This window comes from Aythya ferina, assembly GCF_964211825.1.
Source record: "Aythya ferina genome assembly, chromosome: 1".
NCBI lineage: Eukaryota > Metazoa > Chordata > Aves > Anseriformes > Anatidae > Aythya > Aythya ferina.
The window spans coordinates 3,964,179-3,984,061 of NC_140296.1; the positions used below are offsets into that span (position 1 = coordinate 3,964,179).

A 19,883-nucleotide genomic window follows, 5' to 3' on the forward strand; every position below is an offset into this window, starting at 1 on the left:
CATCTAATATGAAGTGTTTGTGTGAGATCTAATATTTTCTGTTCTGAACACTTTATTTGGACAATAGCTCTGCCCAGGGAATTAAAAATCTAACAAGTTTGCATGGTTCAGAGGACACAGAATGAAGTCAGCAGCACAGTACTCGTAATATACTTACTCATAAAATGTTGTCCAGCCATTTTCATTGCTTTTGGTGGCAAGGAGACCAGAGTTGCCGTGGTAAGTCATCATGGCCACTTCATGCCCCTGCGTGGTTACACTCTTGAGAGCGCTGTTGGTACCGATTGTCACCCAGTAGACTTGGCCATCAGGCACGACCAGCCAGAGGGGCATCCCCGTGGAATCTCTTCGGATGTTGACTAAGTTGCCATTGTTGTCAGTGATCAGGGTTATATCTCCATCCCCAGAGTAAGTAAAATTGTAAAGATAATCTCCGGTGGTAAGGCTCTGAGTATAAAGGTGCTTACCACTGGTGTCAAACAAGTAGAGTTCCTGGTCTATGGGCGAGGATAACTCATACATATTTTGCGTGTTGAGGAATGGTTTGTTCTTCCGAATAAAGCGTATTCGGATGTTTCCAAGGTCGGCAACATACAGCTCCCCGTCTGCACACACTGCAAGGGAGGACGGCGCGTTGAGCTTGGCATCCTTGGCATAGCCATCATCCCCCGAGAAGCAGTCACAGTTAGCGTCGTTCTTGCAGTCACAGCTGCTGGGTGCACCGGCCACGAGAGAAATCTCTCCGTTGGTGGTGACCTGCCTGATGCGGTTGATCTTTTTCTCGTCGGTTTCAGCAATGTACAACACCCCGTTATGGGAGACGGCCAGGGCGGTAGCGGACTCCAGGGTGGCGTGGATGGCCACCTTGCTCAGGAGAAAGTGATCCATCCCCGGCACCTGGCAGTGCATGGGCCTCCCTGCCACTATGCGCACTTGGTGGTTCTCAGAAATCTGCAACACAACGTTGTTGTCGAGCACGTAGAGCGAATTATCCATCGGGTTGACTGCCAGATCTGTGGGCCATTCGAGACGAACCTTGATGGTGAAACAGCACAAGGAAGTTATTACTATGAGACCTCTTTTCACAATATGATTGCTACAAATCAATATCAGTGAGGATATTTCAACATGGATTAAAGGGAAAAAGAGTAAAAGAAGCTCAGCTGGTTATTACTGCTGGGTATGATGGCCACAGAGGACACCACCCTGGTGTGAACATCATGGAAACCCACGTTTTGCTTCATGGGGGCAGGTGATGGGTAGAGGCAGATGCTCTTCTGCCTTTATTATACCATGAATTAGGAGAAATTTCTTCTCAGCAAGTGGTCAGGCATTGGGATGGGTTTCCCAGGGAGGTTGTGGGGGTGTTCAAGGAAAGGTTGGACGTGGTGCTTGGGGACAGGGTTTGGTGGGTGATCTTGGAGGGCTTTTCAAACCTCAGTGATTCTAGGATTCTATTCCATGGCTTTTCTGCCTCTCCACCTTGGTGTGAGGTGTCTCAGCCCACGCAAAGTGGCATCGGTGCACTAGCAGAACAGTGTTGTGCCAGGAGAGGGGGAAATAGGAGTTAACTAGACAATTCGGATTCAAGTAGGATTTCCCCTCTTCGAACCACCCTATGCTCTTTGGATTGATAGAGCCTGGACCTGAGAGTGGAGACCTGGGACTGGGAATTTTGTTGGTTGAAGTGCTGTGAAATCGATCAGTCAAACAAAACAATGATCCTTCTCCTTCTACTAAAGGATTTTCCAGACAAGTGGCCCAGCTCCTCTGGGTAAATGACATGGAGAGATACAGAAAACTGGCAGCTGTGTCAGCATTTGTGTACGCCCAAGGTATAACCACCTATTTTGTGCTTGATACTGCAAAAATGCAAAAATAGCAAATTACAAGAAATTCAGGCTATTTCACTTTGTGCTATAAAATCCTTATATCTTTATATTGTTTTTCGTATTTTTTTGAACATAATGGAAGAATGGGTTCAAGTAATAGTGACACATCCTAGTTCTACACTGATAATGCATAGACACAAGTAAACTGAAGATATGACTGGTAACATTACAAGTGAGCGAGCGCTAGAAGGTCTCTATTTCTAGCTCTATTTGTGCAAAATATTGTCTTTTCAAGTGAGTTTACTCTTTCAGTTGTCAGACTCAGGAAAGCTCTAATAACAGAATTCAGGGTAATTTTTTTTTTTTTAACAAGGACTGTGAGATGTTTTCCTTTTTACCTTTTTATTATTTTATTTTACTTTACTTTTATATATAAAAAAGGTCAATGTTGTGCTGATGGGAGTCAACCAATGCTTACATGTTTTCTTAAACATGTAAGCATTGGTTACATGTTTAAGATGTTAAGATTGGTTAAGATGTTTAAGATTGGTTACATGTTTAACATGTTTCTCGCTTCGGCAGCACATATACTAAAATTGGAACGATACAGAGAAGATTAGCATGGCCCCTGCGCAAGGATGACACGCAAATTCGTGAAGCGTTCCATATTTTTTTGGTACGCCCCTCTGACTATTACCCCCTTTTGATAGTCCAGGCGGGCAGTGATAACATCGAAGGGAGAAGCCTCAAGGCTATCAAAAGGGACTTTAGGGGGCTGGGTCGGTTAGTGGATGGAGCGGGAGTGCAGGTGGTGTTTTCGTCCATCCCTATGGTGGCAGGGAGGAGTTCAGAGAGGACACGGAAAGCCCACCTGTTAAACACGTGGCTCCGGGGCTGGTGCCAACGCAGAAATCTTGGGTTTTTTGATCATGGGGCACTTTACTCAGCACCTGGCCTGATGGCCGCAGACGGGTCCCTATCTTTTAGGGGAAAAAGGATCCTGGGCCAGGAACTGGCAGGGCTCATTGAGAGGGCTTTAAACTAGGTAGGAAAGGGGATGGGGCTGAGGCTAGGATTGTTGGGGCTGTGCCAGGGGGAACGATGGCAAGGCCGGAGGATAAGGCAATGGCCCAGCTGAAGTGCATCTACACCAATGCACGCAGCATGGGTAACAAACAGGAGGAGCTGGAAGCCATCGTGCGGCAGGCAGGCTACGACTTGGTTGCCATCACGGAGACGTGGTGGGACCAGTCTCATGACTGGAGTGCTGCAATGCCTGGCTATAAGCTCTATAGAAGGGACAGGCAGCATAGAAGGGGTGGTGGTGTGGCTCTTTATATTAGAGAGTCTTTCGAGGCTGTAGAACTCGAGGTTGGGAATGACAAGGTCGAGTCCCTTTGGGTTAGGATCGGCAGGGACAACAAGGCTAGTGTCCTGGTCGGGGTCTGCTATAGACCGCCGAACCAGGATGAGGAGACGGATGAGGAATTCTACAGGCAGCTGACAGAGGTTGCAAAATCATCAGCTCTTGTACTCGTGGGGGACTTCAACTTCCCTGACATATCCTGGAAGCACAACACAGCCCTGAGAAAGCAGTCTAGGAGGTTTCTGGAGAGCGTGGAAGATAGCTTCCTGACGCAGCTGGTTAGTGAGCCTACCAGGGGAGGTGCCCCGCTAGACCTTCTCTTCGCAAACAGAGAAGGACTGGTGGAGGACGTGATCGTCGGGAGCTGTCTAGGGCAGAGTGACCACGCAATGGTGGAGTTCACTATTCTTGGCGAGGCCAGGAAGGGGACCAGTAAAACCGCTGTATTGGACTTTCGGAGGGCTGACTTTGAGCTGCTCAGGACATTGGTTGGTGGAGTCCCTTGGGAGGTGGTTCTGAAGGGCAGAGGGGTCCAGGAAGGCTGGGCGCTCTTCAAGAGGGAAGTCTTAATGGCGCAGGAACGGTCTGTTCCCACGTGCCCAAAGACGAGCTGGCGGGGAAGAAGACCGGCCTGGCTCAACAGAGAATTGTGGCTTGATCTTAGGAGGAAAAAGAGGGTTTATAAGCTTTGGAAAAGTGGGCAGGCCACTAAGGAGGACTTTAAAGAAGTAGCGAGGCTGTGCAGGGACAAAATTAGGAAGGCCAAAGCTCATCTGGAGCTCAATCTGGCTACTGCCGTTAAAGATAACAAAAAACGTTTCTATAAATACATCAACACAAAAAGGAGGACTAAGGAGAATCTCCATCCTTTACTGGATGCGGGGGGAAACTTAGTTACAAGAGATGAGGAAAAGGCGGAGGTGCTCAATGCCTTCTTTGCCTCAGTCTTTAGCGGCAATACCGGATGTTCTCTGGATACCCAGTACCCTGAGCTGGTGGAAGGGGATGGGGAGCAGGATGTGGCCCTCATTATCCATGAAGAACTGGTTGGTGACCTACTACGGCACTTAGATGTGCACAAGTCGATGGGGCCAGATGGGATCCACCCAAGGGTACTGAGGGAACTGGCAGAGGAGCTGGCCAAGCCGCTGTCCATCATTTATCAACAGTCCTGGCTATCGGGGGAGGTCCCAATCGACTGGCGGCTAGCAAACGTGACGCCCATCTACAAGAAGGGCCGGAGGGCAGACCCAGGAAACTACAGGCCTGTCAGTTTGACCTCAGTGCCAGGAAAGCTCATGGAGCAGATCCTCCTGAGAGTCATCATGCAGCACTTGAAGGGGAAGCAGGCGATCAGGCCCAGTCAGCATGGCTTTATGAAAGGCAGGTCATGCCTGACGAACCTGATCTCCTTCTATGACAGAGTGACGCGCTGGGTGGATGAGGGAAAGGCTGTGGATGTGGTCTACCTTGACTTCAGCAAGGCTTTTGACACCGTCTCCCACAGCATTCTCCTCAAGAAACTGGCTGCTCTTGGCTTGGACTGGCGCACGCTTCGTTGGGTTAGAAACTGGCTGGATAGCCGGGCCCAAAGAGTCGTGGTGAATGGAGCCAAGTCCAGTTGGAGGCCAGTCACTAGTGGCGTCCCCCAGGGCTCGGTGCTGGGGCCGGTCCTCTTTAATATCTTCATCGATGATCTGGACGAGGGCATCGAGTGCACCCTCAGTAAGTTCGCAGATGACACCAAGTTAGGTGCGTGTGTCGATCTGCTTGAGGGTAGGAAAGCTCTGCAGGAGGATCTGGATAGGCTGCACCGATGGGCTGAGGTCAACTGCATGAAGTTTAACAAGGCCAAGTGCCGGGTCCTGCACCTGGGGCGCAATAACCCCAAGCAGAGCTACAGGCTGGGAGAGGAATGGTTGGAAAGCTGCCAGGCAGAGAAGGACCTGGGAGTGATGGTGGACAGTCGGCTGAATATGAGCCAGCAGTGTGCTCAGGTGGCCAAGAAGGCCAACGGCATCCTGGCTTGTATTAGGAACAGCGTGACCAGCAGGGCTAGGGAGGTGATCGTCCCCCTGTACTCAGCTCTGGTGAGGCCGCACCTCGAGTACTGTGTTCAGTTTTGGGCCCCTCGCTACAAGAAGGACATCGAGGTGCTTGAGCGGGTGCAGAGAAGGGCGACGAAGCTGGTGAGGGGCCTGGAGAACAAGTCCTACGAGGAGCGGCTGAGGGAGCTGGGCTTGTTCAGCCTGGAGAAGAGGAGGCTCAGGGGTGACCTTATCGCTCTTTACAGATACCTTAAAGGAGGCTGTAGAGAGGTGGGGGTTGGCCTGTTCTCCCACGTGCCTGGTGACAGGACGAGGGGGAATGGGCTTAAGTTGAGCCAGGGGAGTTTTAGGCTAGATGTTAGGAAGAACTTCTTTACAGAAAGGGTTGTGAGGCATTGGAACAGGCTGCCCAGGGAAGTGGTGGAGTCACCATCCCTGGAAGTCTTCAAAAGACGCTTAGATGTAGAGCTTAGGGATATGGTTTAGTGGAGGGCTGTTAGCGTTAGGTTGGAGGTTGGACTCGATGACCTTGAGGTCTCTTCCAACCTAGAAAATTCTGTGAAATTCTGTGATTAATTGCGTCTCTTCTCCATAACAGGAGTGAAGTGGAATTGGAAATGAACAACCTTGAAGAATGCTCTTGGTCACCTCCAGGCAGTCTTTTAAATAGATTTTCAACTAGTTAAAAAAGAATAGCTATTCTGGTTATATCCTGCCTTTCTGTCAGCCAGGCAACTTGAAGTTGGATCAGGTGGATTTGCTATCTAGTGGTTGACTGAAAAAACATGCACTTTGTGCCATTCTCTCCTCTCCTGTGTTTTTGTTTGTTTGTTTGTTTTTCTTTACCCAATGGCATGATGGATGTGCTGTGACTGAGAGCTGTGGGAAGGGCACACATTTGAAACCAAGAACAAGAAGAGACCAGGTATGAACTAGAGGAACACACAGAAGATTCATACTTTTAAAGCCTGTGCTTGAACATCTCTGCCACAGCCATGCTTTACTTTTGGTGCTTCTACTCACTTTTCAAGTTTTTTTTTTTGTTTTTTTTTGTTTTAAGAGCATTAGTTGCATGGTACTCAGTTCATTATTTCTTCTAATATCTGGGCTTGTGAAGCTCAGTTTCATGGCTAAAAACAGTGCTCAGCTCTGCCTAGTCTGATTCTCTGCTTGCAAAATCTTCCTTCTCTCAGCTCCTGGCCTATTTTAACCCTTCCTGTAGTAAAACATTATAGCCTGTGGTTTCCTCTTTAATAATGCATGCCTCCATCCCTTCCAGTGGTCTTTAAGCTCCTCAGCCTTGAGTTAGCATCAAGAGCAGAGTTTATTCTGAACCGACAAGGGAATTTTCAATTTCTTAAAAACCACTCCTTGTCAACATTGGCAGCTAAATATTTCATGTCCCAGATAGCCTCGGGGACCTGACAGAAAAGACCTTTCTATGCACTGTAAATGATGAAAAGCTACTTCCCAAGCTGGGTTTTGTTTGCTTGTGCATTGTTTTTGTTTTTTTGTTTTTTTTTTCCCTCATTAATCTTGTCTTTGGTGTGTCTTTCCAGAACATGACTGGTTAATCTGTCCATCACAGTACAGATTAATCTAAGAATGGCTCCTGTAATTTTGTGAAGGGAAAGAAAGAGGCTTTAGTTGATCCATTTTAGCTCATCTCAGAAATGTTTAAGTATGACACTGGTATGCATATAAGCCATATAACTTGACAGAAAATATTTCTTATAGCCTGAATCCTCAGTGGTCTTGTGGTAACTGCCCCTGAAATTCGGATAAAGAAAAAACATGCCTTTAAGATGAGAAACACACTACAAAATGGCCTTTAACCATCAAAATTTACTTCTATAGAAGGCATGAGAGCTTTTAAACTCATAATTTTAGCTTGTTCATAAATTGCGGACAGTGGGAACCAGTCGCAAAGAAGCAAGAATAACCTTTTCAAATTAGAGAGAAAAACAAGAAGAACAGATTCCATATGGGAGCACGGAAATTATCTAGGTAGTTACAAAAAGGAAACCCCATTGACATCTATTGTGGCTGAATAACAGTACTTAGCCCTCCAGCTATGATCCGTATTTTCATAGGAGAGGGCAACATTCCTCTAGCCAAGCAAACAATGAGTGGCACAAAGGTTTCAAAGGACAGTATCTTGAAACTGGCACAATTTGACAAGTTGGCCAGTGCCCCACAAAATCGAGTGCTGGGCTGTAACAGATTTCTCTTCGGCACTATCCAGAAGCAAAGCAATCAGCAAACCGAGATTTCTTTTTCTCTTTTTTTCCCCTCCACCTTTAAGCAGCAGGACTTAAAAGCCCAGCATGATGGTAGCTGCAACCAATTTGCAATCTGATGCAATTCAAGATTCTTGTTTTCCTGCTGTTGCTAATTTTGGCACCATGGCCTCCAATCAGTATTTCCTAGATGTTAATTTGATTCAGGCCTAAAATTTTGCTGGGCCAAATCAGAATGGGGGGAAGCAATGAAAAAAAAAAATGGTTTGCTAAGCTGTTATAACAGAGCAAAGTGCTATATCCCCACTAAAATAAGTACAGTTTCCTGTCCTTTTTAATTTAAAGCAACTACTTTCTTGAGAAAAGAGCCTAATGAAACCTGCTTTCCCAGGAATCTGTTTCTCACAGTTGGCTGGGAGCTCTGAAAGAAGTCTTTAAAATCTCTCTCCCCAGCAATTCTCTGAGTTAGGTCTTTCTTTCAGTCTTTATAGGATCTCTTTTTTTTTGACTCAGTAATTTCCACGCTACAGGATATGTAGGGATGTAATTCTCCTTAAGCCCTTATCTCCTTGTCAAAGTTGGGGAGGCACATAGACATGCAGACAGGGTGAATGTCTATGTTTTTATTCTATGGAGAACCAAACCAAAGAGTTGTCTTACCTGAGAAATGTCCATGACAGAGTCACAGCTGAGAGGCCGAGCAGATGTCAAGTCATTGGAACCCAGCACTGTTGAGATGATCCCATTCTGATCAATCCGCCTGATCATTGTGCCATCCACAAAGTAAATCAGCCCAAACTTGTCCACAGTGATGCCTGAGGAAGAAAAAAGCATGTCAGTCAGAAAGGAATAGCAACCTGAAAATACGAAGTGAATGGAAGATAAGAGTCTGGTCTGACTCATGAGAGTGAAGTGTAAGACCACTGGTTTGGTTGGGAACAATATATTTTATGGCATTCAAAAAGGATTCTAATAACTACATGTTCTACGTGTTCAGAAACATGATGCTTTGCTCATGGTATGAATATTAAGCCATGAGCATGAAAATGTTACACTGGGGAATGTTTCAGAGACAGTGATGAGAAAGGCTCTGAAAGATCCACCAGGTCAGTCAAATTCCAGATGGATAAATGTGGAAGGGTTTCTGCTGGGATAATCCTACTCATCTCCAGTAGCTCACCTGTTTCTGAACACTGCAAGGTGATTTATTTCATTGTCCCTTTGTAGACGCACTCCCACCAGTGGATTTGAAGTCTGCCAACAACAGTTACAGACTGCTGATTCTTGTTTCCTCACCTACAGATATGTGCCATTTCACTTCCCCTTAGGCATCATTTCTCAAGTATTTGTTATGTTACCACAACCTCCTCTAATCCTCTTTATCCCAGGCCAGCTATACCCTGCATCTTTCATCAGAGGTTTTCCTAGTGCTTTACACTTACTAATTAGACCTCATAGCAGCCTGTGAGTGTGAGCATCTTAATTTTACATGCCGGGAAAATAAGAGATAAAGCAATTTTCACAAGGTCGTAGAGAGCGTTCATGACTAAGGCAGGAATAAGAAGTTAAGGGCCCCATTCACCTCTCTTTTATGCTAGTATAAATTAAAAATAACTCCACAGATACTAATAGAGTCATCCATCTCGTCTATCCTACGGTAGCAGAATGCTGCTCAGCATAATATTTAAGTGTCTTCAAGACACTCAAAGAATGTAAAAGAACAGGAATGGAGAAGCCTGTAACACCCTTTTCTATCCAGGTGAAAACTCTGCTTGGAATATATGAATATTAGAATCTTCCTGTTTGGTTTCTTTCATTAGCAGGGTAGCAATCACTTGGCAAGAAGTAGACATCTGCATTGTGCATCCAAGCAAGTAGCTGGAGCATTCAGCAGAGAGAAATAGGGTGCTATGCATATCACCCTAAAACAGATGTCTGTAGAAGATTATGCGAATCCTTCCAGAAGTACCTTTTCTTCCTCGTTGACTACAAAAGGAGATTACAGCAAGTATTTCCACAGGAAACATTTATACCATAGACAGATAAAGTTAGTGAGATGAATCTTCTCCATAATGTTATTTTTTTTTTTTTGGCTGTCATCTCGGTGACAAATATGATGGAAAATCTGTTGCAGACAGAAAGCTTTGAGAATGTTTCTGAGAAGCGACCAGATCTTGTGTTTCTCCAAAATGCTGTGTTACAGCCAGATCCCCTTGTTTGAAACATTTACCCTCCGTCTTCATCCACTGTGAGGTATGCTGTGAATTACAGATGCAGCAATTCACAGATCAAAAGTTTTTGCCTTTCATGTAGCAGGGACTAATCCCCTGATTGCTTTGGAAATTAAAAGCATGGCCTTTAGCCAGCACTCTAACTATTGTATGGGCTGGGAGCCATGGAGGTGGATGATACATGGAAAAATATATCGTATTTGGTCATAGAGAAACCTACAGAGGAAATGAAATGGCACGGAAGATAATCTAGCCTGGAAGTAATGGCAAGAAAACCTCAGGATTAAATCATTGTTTGGGAGAAAGAACAAACTTCTCCATTTTGCTGAGGTAAAAGGAGGGATTCAGACAGGGCTGCGACCTGTCGAGTCAAAGTCAATTAGGAGTCAGGACACTGATGTTGCAGATCACTGAGTTGAATGGGAGCTGTGTATTTTTGCTGGGAGATAAAAAATGTGTTTTGTTCCTGAGTTCTTCACAGCATCTCCCTGCCTGAAGGGCATCGTTTTGACCTGGATTGGGTATCTGACCAGTAGAGCAGGAAGGTTTCAAAATAGCCCCTGGGGCAGTGAGGAAAAAAAGTATTACTTGCTGGTTTTAAGATGAAGTTCATTAATTTTGGAGGGGATTATATGACAGGATTTCTGGGATAATGGATGACAGGACTAAATGATCCAAAAGATTGCTTCCAGTCCTACATTCCAATACCTGCATTTAATTCCTGCCAAGACAGGACTGATCTTTGCAGGACCATGAAAGAAGAACCCCAAAGAGGAGTGGCAAGCACCTGTTGCACACCTGAATGCCACAGGAGAAGCTGCAGCAGCAGTGGCCATTTATTCTTCCTACACAATACCAACCCATCAGCTGCATCTTAGCACCCTGTCAAAAGCTACAGAGAGGTGTGGAGGAATCTGCATCAATGTCTTGCTTGCATCTGTGACTTAAAAGAAGTTGTTTTTGCCTGATATTGACACATCGGCTGTTGAAGGTTCCTGTTCCTCTAATTATTTTGCCCACCAAATGGCAATTTCTTTAAGGTTTGGTGGAGTTTGCTTGACACGCAGGAATACAGCTGAGCTCTTCAAGCAACGTGCTAGATGTGCTTTTTTCAGAGGAGGGTTCGCTTGGTCTTAATTGCCTTTTGTCAGGCACAAAAGGCTCTTACCCCGTGTCCCAGGTTCACAACCAGTCTTTTCCAGGGCTCCTGTCCATTAGTCTGCGTGACAGGCCAAAAGGCAGTGAAGGGTGGCAGGCTGGATAATGCGATTTTAAATGAGGCAGGATTTTCTCTCTTAGCTAGTTCCATATGGATTGGATTGGACTTATCAGCAGCGTGTGCTGACAGCCGCTCGGCGCGCGGTGCTGAGCTCTGATGGCTGCTCTGATTAACCAGTTACAGCAAGAATAATCCCGGCATACCTTGGCTCCGATCGGTTGATACAGCACAACTTTAGTTTGCATTCCGGCTTAGACAAAGAGCTTGCACAGCCAAATAACTTAAAGTGGGATGGAAAAGTTGCCACTTATCACCCTGCTCGGGGGCGATGGCAGGTGCATGCATTCCTATCACGGAGCGCTCCTCTGCTTATCCCTCCTCCACGGAGCCTAAGCAATCTCAATTACCTGGCATTTCCCAGGATGTTCTGCAAGGTAACAAAGTTTTCAGCCTGTCAAAGGTCTAATTTCTTTTTCCACTGGCCCCTCACACAGCAAATACTCCGTTCCCTTCCTGAGTTTACCTGATTGCCTCGGAATTAAATTGAATTGCAAAGAGGAGCCCTGCTCTCCCCCAGACAAGTGTCTTTGGAGGGACGGCTTGCAGAGAAAGAGGCATCTCGCAGCTCCTTTGCAGCAGATTGTAGAGGTCAGATCAAACTTTTTGATAGGGATTTATGTGTTTCCTATCTGATTATGGCACAGGTCCAGTGCTGGGAGCTGGAGACGGGCACTGAAATGGGTATTTCGCATGTTACGCATGTAAAGCCAAAGGCCTTGGGTTGCTTTGGCAGAAGGCTCCTCTCATGTTTCCATAGGAACATAAGGGGAATTAAAGACTTTCAGCACACGGCTCGAAGTTCAATCTCACAGCTACTGAGAGAAAACATCTGCTGCCACTAACTAGGTGGTGTTGCAGGTCCAAATTTTAAGCGCCGAGTTACAAAATAGATGCAGTAGGAAATCATGTTGGTTCCTCTCGAGTAGTCTAGGATCCCGTAAGGAACGAGGGCTGCATCACCATGTGCATTGCACCAGTGAGCTGTGCTGGTAGAAAGCTGGGATGCGATGACATTTGCTTGAAATGTCAGGACCTTGTGGTGTGAGAAAGTGACAGTGCAACGTGCCACTGCAAATCCTGGAACACAATGACGCTGTTCTAAAAAATAAACTTCTACAAGTGATTGCATTGCACATATAGCTCTACTTGGAAAAATAAAAAAAAGAAAGGGTGGGGAGAACCCTTTTAAGTGAAAAAATAGGTACTAAAGGAATCCAGATTCAGAGCTTTCTTGTCAGGCTGGATGCTGAATAACTGGGTGATAAAATGGCAGATGAAAATCAATGTCAATAAGTACAGAGGAATTCACAGGGGAAGGAGTAAGTCTAACTACCCATATGCAATGACAAGCTGTAAAATAGCTCACAGGAAAAAAAAAAAAAAAAGGTGGAATTCCTGTGCAAGTTTTCTGCAATGATCAGCTTGGGGCTCTGCAGTGGTCAAGAAAGGGGCTAGAGGACAGGAATGGATTAGGAAAGGCAGAAAGAGAAGAACAACAAATGCACTTCTGGTCTTAAAAAGACGAGACTTTTTCATGCTGGGGCTAAACAAGTCGTGGAAATTAGCACAGGATGTCTTCAAAGAAAAAGAATGGGTGCTCAGCGAGGTTTCTCGACAAATTGATGGTGGCATCTAAGCACGGGTCCAGGTGCAACTTCTTTAGAAAGCTCTTCAGAAATGTCAATGACCAGAGTGTTAGCAGGGAAAGGTCACTGTTGTTGCCCCTTTCCCTATGCATCTTTTCTGGCCACAGTAAGAGGCAAGATATTTTGTTCAATCAGCCTCTGGTCCTCCCTGAAATAACCCTTCTGTTAGTATTTGATAATACAAATTCTAAGTGCTTGTGGAGGGCTGAGTTTCTGATAATTCTGTCAAACCCAAGAACACTTAGCGAACAACTGAGATTTTGTTTACACATTCAGCAGGACGCAGCGAAGGAAGCAATCTGTCCCCAAATCAATTACTGCATTTTGCATTGCTTTTGCCGTGCTAAATGAAGGAGACACCTCCGGCCCCAGCCCTGTCCTTTCTGAAACCATCTTCCTATTGTATAGACTTGTCACTGCCGTCTCTCTTAATTGCAGGCTCCTTGGTAATTTCTCTGCCACAACATTTTTCCCAAGGAGAGCCACTGGTGAGTACTCAGATGAAAACAAATGCTCTGACAAGCTGGAGTTTTAATTTTTCTTTAGATTGCTTGTAGAAGACGATCGTTATTAGCAGATGATAATTAGAAAGTGGTAACACTTTAATTTGCAAGGATGCATTGAAATTCGTTAGCATCTGAAGGCTTTGCTGAGCTCTGTGGCAAATGAATGCAAGGATCAGACTGGCTCCTAACAGCTATGATAAACACTATGATCAAACAACTGCCCCCACTATTTCCTCTGTCGATCTGCCTCTCCTGTATTTGTATAGCCTACCTTTATCAGAAAAGCCAAAGATAGGGGAAGAATGAAATTCCAAGGGTGGCTTTTATCTGTCCTAATGTCTTGTGTAAGCCAAAAACATTTTATCTCTCTTCAAGACAAGGACCACTTCGGAGAAATTATCCCCTCTGAGCTGGTGGGAGGTGAGGTGGGAACTGGAAGAGGTGACCAATATTGTGGGGAAGAGGCTCCTGCTCAGAAAATGGAGAATCATCCTGAGCAGGGATAGCTGGGGGGGCTGTGTCCCTCGGGCTCTGTCACCAGGAGGAGATGGGCACTTCCAGAGGGTGGTTCCTTCAACTCAGACACATGCACAGGCACAGAACAAACCATCTGTTTCAAGTTTTTTTTTTTTTTTTTTTTTTTTTTTTTCACGAAAAGAAGAACCAGATCTACTTAGACCAGGTCCTTGACTGATCCAAGATGTTAAAGGTAGGCAGAAGCCTATTTTGACACCCCATGATGGATTCTCCAGTTTTTATGAATTGCTGGTTTTCACCTGGCAGGATATATTCCTTTGGTATTTTCCAGCAAGCTGCAAACATCAGCTGGTTAAAATATCATGAAAGTGGAGGCAAGACCTTGTTTCCTTACACCTCCTGAACAAGCTGCAAAGATGTTCTTAAAATACATGGTAATTATTGTCAGTTAAACATTAACTTTAACCTTAAAAACTAGCGTCCCATGAAGAGCAGTGATTCTTAAAGAGCTGAACTTTCCGAGTCCTGCCCTGGCCGGCTGATATTTCTATAGCTGCAGAACCATTTTCTGATTTCCCCTGGCCCTTCACTTTACCTGCCAAGAGAGGGGAGCAGAGGGTAGCCTGAGAACTACTGGCTACTTGTGCAATAAGTCATTTTTTATTTTGAACTCTTATGCAATACAGTCACACCAAGAAAGCAATTGCTGGATGTTTCTGCTAGGATGCACTGCAGTGACGGTGTAAACAATGCTGACATTACACCATCAGTGTGAGTTTTCACTGTTAATCATTTACGGAGGTGCATGGGAAGGGAGTCGCACCTGCCAAAGCTTTTGTCTCTTCAGACTTTGCAAGCTCGGGCTAGAACCAGATCAGGATATGCTGTTTGTGAGCTTTCTATCAGGGGTGTGGGCTCTTGGATTATTATTTTCTTGTTGCCATATTGCTTCGTGTCATTTCCTCTTTCACTCTCAATTTACTCCCGTTCTGTGAAATTTCTGAGCGATGAGGAACGAATGCATGCATTTTGCTGCGGTATGATTGAGGTGGAAGAACAGCCTCCTGAGAGCCTGAATTGCCAACAAGAAGGATTTCAGCGCTGAAAGCTTTGAACTCCAGAGCTCTGTTTCCCATAGTGAATGCAGAAACATAATTCAGCTAAACCTCGCAACCTCCACCTGTGTAGGGAAATGAATAATATTCCTCTTATCTTGTACAAGGGAGAATGGAGGTCCAACATTTTTTTTTTTTTTTTTTTTTGGACTGGTCGAACATCAAAGGGGTATAGAAAATTGGATTACAGATTTCTGGATTCCCTGATCTCATGACTCATCTGCTAGCCTGTCTGAATCTCTCTGCCCGAGTCACTTAATTTTCTTTTCACTCAGCCCTCTCATTTCAGCGAGACAATTTCTACTCTGCCCACAGGTAGCCATTCCCTTTCCACATCTGTGTCTCTGGCAATACTTCATCCCAGTATAATGGTCACCTCATGGGAGTCTGGAGTGCCTGGAACCCATGCTGGGTGCTTTGAATATTACAGGGGTAGCAGTTTGGCCTTCAGTGCTCTTTGGCACAGAGCAGGTCTCCCAAGGCAATTTCTTCTGCATCCTGCCAGCAAACAACTAGCTCATATGTAACAACAACAACAACAATCAGCAGAGCTGACACAAAAGGTCACTAAATCGGTTTGGATTTCTTGGATTCAGTAACCATAATGTCATCTCTATGTCAAGGAAAATAACTTCCCCAGAAATCTAGCCAGGAAGAGAAACAACAGCTCAGCTGCCTTCATCCTGCCTTCTCTTTGGGAAGTAACTTGTTAGAGGATCCCTGCGTTTTGCCGAGGAGCTGCTTTACAAAGAGCTTGGGATGGGCTTGGAAATTGCTACGGTAAGGAAGGAGGGAGTTACCGCTCCCAGATGCAAGGAAAGAGGAAGCCAACAGCACATGGATGCTCAAGCCAAGAACCTAAAAATAACTCCCCACGATCCTAACAACTGGGCAAGAAGATGCGGAGCACAGCAGGCAATAACGCCACATTTCTAACAGCATTCCTGCACGGGGGCTCTTCCCTCCTCTATTCACAAACACTGCAGAAGGTGTGTGTACCAACAGTATCTTCCACCCCAGCTTTACACCCTCTGTGTGTTTTTTTTTGGAGGAGCTGTGGACAGCTGGGAGGAACGACATCCTCCATATGCAGGGCTTGTTACCTTGAGATTGCCAGACTGAAGTCTTGGCTACATGCAGGACTGCATATGTTTGGCTAAACCTGTTTTGAACAATTTAGTTCACAGCCATGAAGGCTGTGTGATGCTTTTATTCTGATTTGGCTGTGCTTTTATCAAATATAAGTAAGCTAATCAGGAGAGAGGTGAAGTCATACAGAATTAGATAATTCCTATATCAAAATTAGCATCCACCCTGCCACAAGATTTAAGTTAGATGCCACAGTGCCTCATGTCAATGTATAAACCTGAATTTTATGTATCTGTGAGCTATCTGCAAGTTTTGTTGGTATTTTACATACAGCAATGCTAATAGTGTTTTTTTAAATTATTATTATTTATTTATTTTTTATGCAAAGAGAGCCTCAATGAACTGAACATAAGCAAATCCTACCCAGAGGGGTAAGGACCAAACACTGTTATTTGGTAAGGAACAGAAGTAATTAAGTGGGTATAAAATTGATGGGTGGATTTATTTTGTTGCTCTTTGCACATGTTTCCATTTCTACATGCCTCTGGCTTGGCACTTGTCCCAGCCACTCAATGCGAAGACCAAGACTGTCTGAGAGTGAGATGCATCTACAAATACCTTAAAAGAAGCTGTGGGGAGCTGGGGGTCAGCCTCTTCTCACATAACTAGTGATAGGACTAGAGGGAATGGCCTCAAGTTATGCCAGGGGAGGCTCAGGTTGGCAATGAGGAGACATTTCTGCTCAGCAAGAGCGGTCAGGCCTTGGGACGGGTTGCCCAGGGAGGTGGGGGAGTCCCCGTCCCTGGGGGTGTTCAAGGAGAGGTTGGACGTGGTGCTTGGGGACAGGGCTTGGTGGGGACATTGGTGGTAGGGGGGTGGTTGGAGCAGGTGATCTTGGAGGGCTTTTCCAACCTCTATGATTCTATAATTCTGTATTTACAAAGATGAGCCCTTAGGACGTGCTTGTGGGTTGGCTTGGGAAGGCCTGCAAAGTCCTGGGGCATTTTCTGATAGGAAAGGAGAGCCGTCCCCATCATTACTAAACAAATCCCTTTCAAAAAGATCCCAAAAAGCCTGTGGAGAAGAAGTCTCACCCCTGGGATTTGTAAGGGTAGCATCGGTGCCTTTGCCTCCGTCTCCGCAGCGGGTATCGTCGAACGGGAGGCACTGATCTCCGGTTCCAGCCAACACCTCTGAATTCTTCACAATGTCCTTCACTGATGTGGTTGACTTGATTTTGTAGATACGTCGGCTGTTGGTGTCAGAGAGGTAGATGGAGCCGGTGATTGGATCTGTGGTCAAGTAATACTTATGAGCTGGGCTGTGGCTGAAAAACAAGGGTATAACGTTGTTATTATTATTATTACTCGGATGATTTGTTTCCTTACACCAACAAGCAATATAAGAACTTCAGAGGAGAAAAATGCACGGGGCAGACAGACTGGGAAAGTGCAGCAGTGCTGTATTTGCAGCCTCAGCAGAGACGTGTTAACACAGCAGGTTTCTGAGCTATGTCTGTTACCAGTCGCTGTGCTGGGAGCACTCTCTGGCATGGAGGCCAGCTGCCAAAGGAAAGGGCTCGCTGGCCAAACTCGTGCCAGGAACTGCTACAGCTTGAGTTCCAATGCCTGGGGTTAATTTATTTAACATGGACATAGCCCTGAAACTGGTGTTAGTGCAGTGCCAGACAGTGAAGGGAAAGCACAGGACACTAAACCTAGAAAACAAAGTGAAAAATAAATACAGCTGGCCTCCCGAGAAGGACCCCAGGACAAAAACCCCAAAGCAAACCAAGTGTAAAGCCCTTGAAGATGTACTCTTGAAGATCACTGCACTGGGGCTCAGCTGGTGTTCCTGCATATAAATCCCACTGACTTCAGCAAAGACCCCAGAGTCCTATCCTGTCCTGGTGGAGATAAAATGTTTGCTGCCACTGGATTCAGCTGGGTCTCAGTGAAGACAGAAACAAAACGGTCCTTGGAGCATCACGTTTTGCCCTAAGTAACAACACGAACTAGGAGAAGGTCTCAGGGATCTGAATGTCAGTCCCCTGTTAAACCTCGTTAACTCACTGCTTCCTTGAACCCAAGAAAGGGTGGCTGAGAAAATGGTGTGAGCAGGCAGAAAGATAATTTTTTAGTTCCCTGGCCACAGCACTAAGTGAGCCAAAGACTAAAGAAATGGATAAACCAGCATCTGTTTTAGGAACCTGATGAATTTAGACACAATTTGAAGATCTTTTTCTTTGAAGGATTCTATCTCTGGCTTGGTAAGTCTTTATTTTCTTGAAATTAAGTGTGTACTACCAGCATGTATCGAGCTGCATCTGCTCTAAGCCTGAAACTAACAGATGAAACGTGTGGCACCTGGTGCCTGAAAACACAGCTCCTTCCTTCTCAGAAAGGCTAAGTCATAATTAGAAGAAGTATGAAAAATTCTCTCCTTTTCTACAGAACACCTCAAAAATGTCCAAACCCATCAGCTAGCTAGAATTCATAATAAATGTACGGGCCATAGTTCAATGTTTTGCACTTAGTGCGATGTTCCAGGAGAAGCTGCTTAGAAAGCCAAATGTCAATCACAGTTAACTCTGTCCCCTGTATTAAGAAATTTCCTCCCTCCTTCAACCTTTATGTTAGGAAAATTAACCCCTCTTCAGGCACATAAAACCCACTGAATTATTGTCAGGTTTAAAAAGCCATAAGTTGGTTCTTCATTCAAATCGCTTAATACTTGGGGGGGTGTGGGGGGTAAGAAAAAAACCTTTCTGATTTATTCTAGAATATCCCCTGTGATTTATCCTATTAAAGTCTGAACAGATTTCATCTCCACAAATGACACTGATTCTTGCTAAATAAAATGCTCTGACCTTCAAGACAGCTCCAGCCTGACAGTTCAGTCTCCATCTGTATTCCGTCCCAACGACAGCAGGCTGGGAGGGCATTATTTCATTTACCTGCATGTCACTCACACTAAGCAAGTGGCTTCAGCCCTAGTGGAAGAAGTTCCCGGTGGGAATCCATCCTCCATCCTGATCAGGGCCTCGCATTTTCCGCCGACTGTCCTAACAAAGCTTGGCTGAATGGCATCAGTCAGCTTTGGAGCTGTTCCTAATCTCTGTTTTGCACAGGAGGTGGACAAAAGGAGGACGTTTTTAATGGCACTTTGCAATTCTTTAGCATCCTGGAAAGTGCAGATAGCTCTCGCTGAGTCTTACAGCAGGCCATGTGAAGATGGGCAAACTCAAATGATTTCTCCAAGATGGAAAAAAATGGTTGCAGAACTATGGGTTCCTGCTTCCCCTTCCCAGCACTATTATTGTAATTTATTTTTGGATTTCACAGCCTCACTCTGGTGGACTTTTTGTTGAATACAACCTGTGAAGGAGAGAGATCTTAAACTCGTTTCTAATTCCAGCTCTTGTGTAGAATGAGTGCTGAAGTGAATACCGGTGTCCTTTAACCACCGATCACAGAACCAGGTACAAGTGAAATAACCATCCAGCAGAAAAGCTCAGCAGCCCTTCCTACCTGAATTACGTAAAACTGTTGCATTAACCTAATACTTGGAGTAGCTGCTGGTATCCCAAGGTTAGTTAATGTGCTCCTGAATATAGGCTCCTCAAAAAAGTTAGGGGTGAATTCACAGTTCGCATCATTATGCATTTATAATTAAAAAATGAGCTCTGAGTGGTTATTTAATCCTTTGCATAGCTGGATACCACAGAGACACACATATCTTTACTAGCAAATGTACCTTGGAAGAGGTGGAGAGAGAAACTTCTGTTTATTAACCTACCTATGGGACAGTAATAATCTCGGGTCACTTAAAACCTATTCTGGATTTCAGCTGGTGAGCTGATAGTGAAATCCTACGGCACGATTGCCTTTCTAAATCTGATGTTATTAACGGCACGGGCAGCCCCAACACAAGCTCTGCCTTTTCAGTTGTGTGAGCAATAGGAAGCACTGGCTCATTTTTATCAACTAGACTTATTTTTACTAGCATGGCTTATCATGGTCTCCTACTCACTGCTCCGTGCACGGGGCTTTTG

The 19,883-nt window shown here is 45.2% G+C and overlaps 1 protein-coding gene across 8 annotated transcripts in view; it reads right to left on the minus strand.

The window, feature by feature from the left end:
• The window catches only part of TENM4 (teneurin transmembrane protein 4), a 1,677,033-nt gene that overhangs the window by 38,991 nt on the left and 1,618,159 nt on the right, over window positions 1-19,883 (minus strand). For all 8 annotated transcript variants that reach the window (XM_084535211.1, XM_084535210.1, XM_084535214.1 and 5 more), the window contains 3 exons: window positions 16,924-17,156; window positions 8,147-8,301; window positions 158-1,035 (listed from right to left, as the gene is read on the minus strand). In XM_084535211.1, the coding sequence (XP_084391337.1) occupies window positions 158-1,035; window positions 8,147-8,301; window positions 16,924-17,156 (1,266 nt within the window). The remainder of the gene's footprint in view (window positions 1-157; window positions 1,036-8,146; window positions 8,302-16,923; window positions 17,157-19,883) is intronic.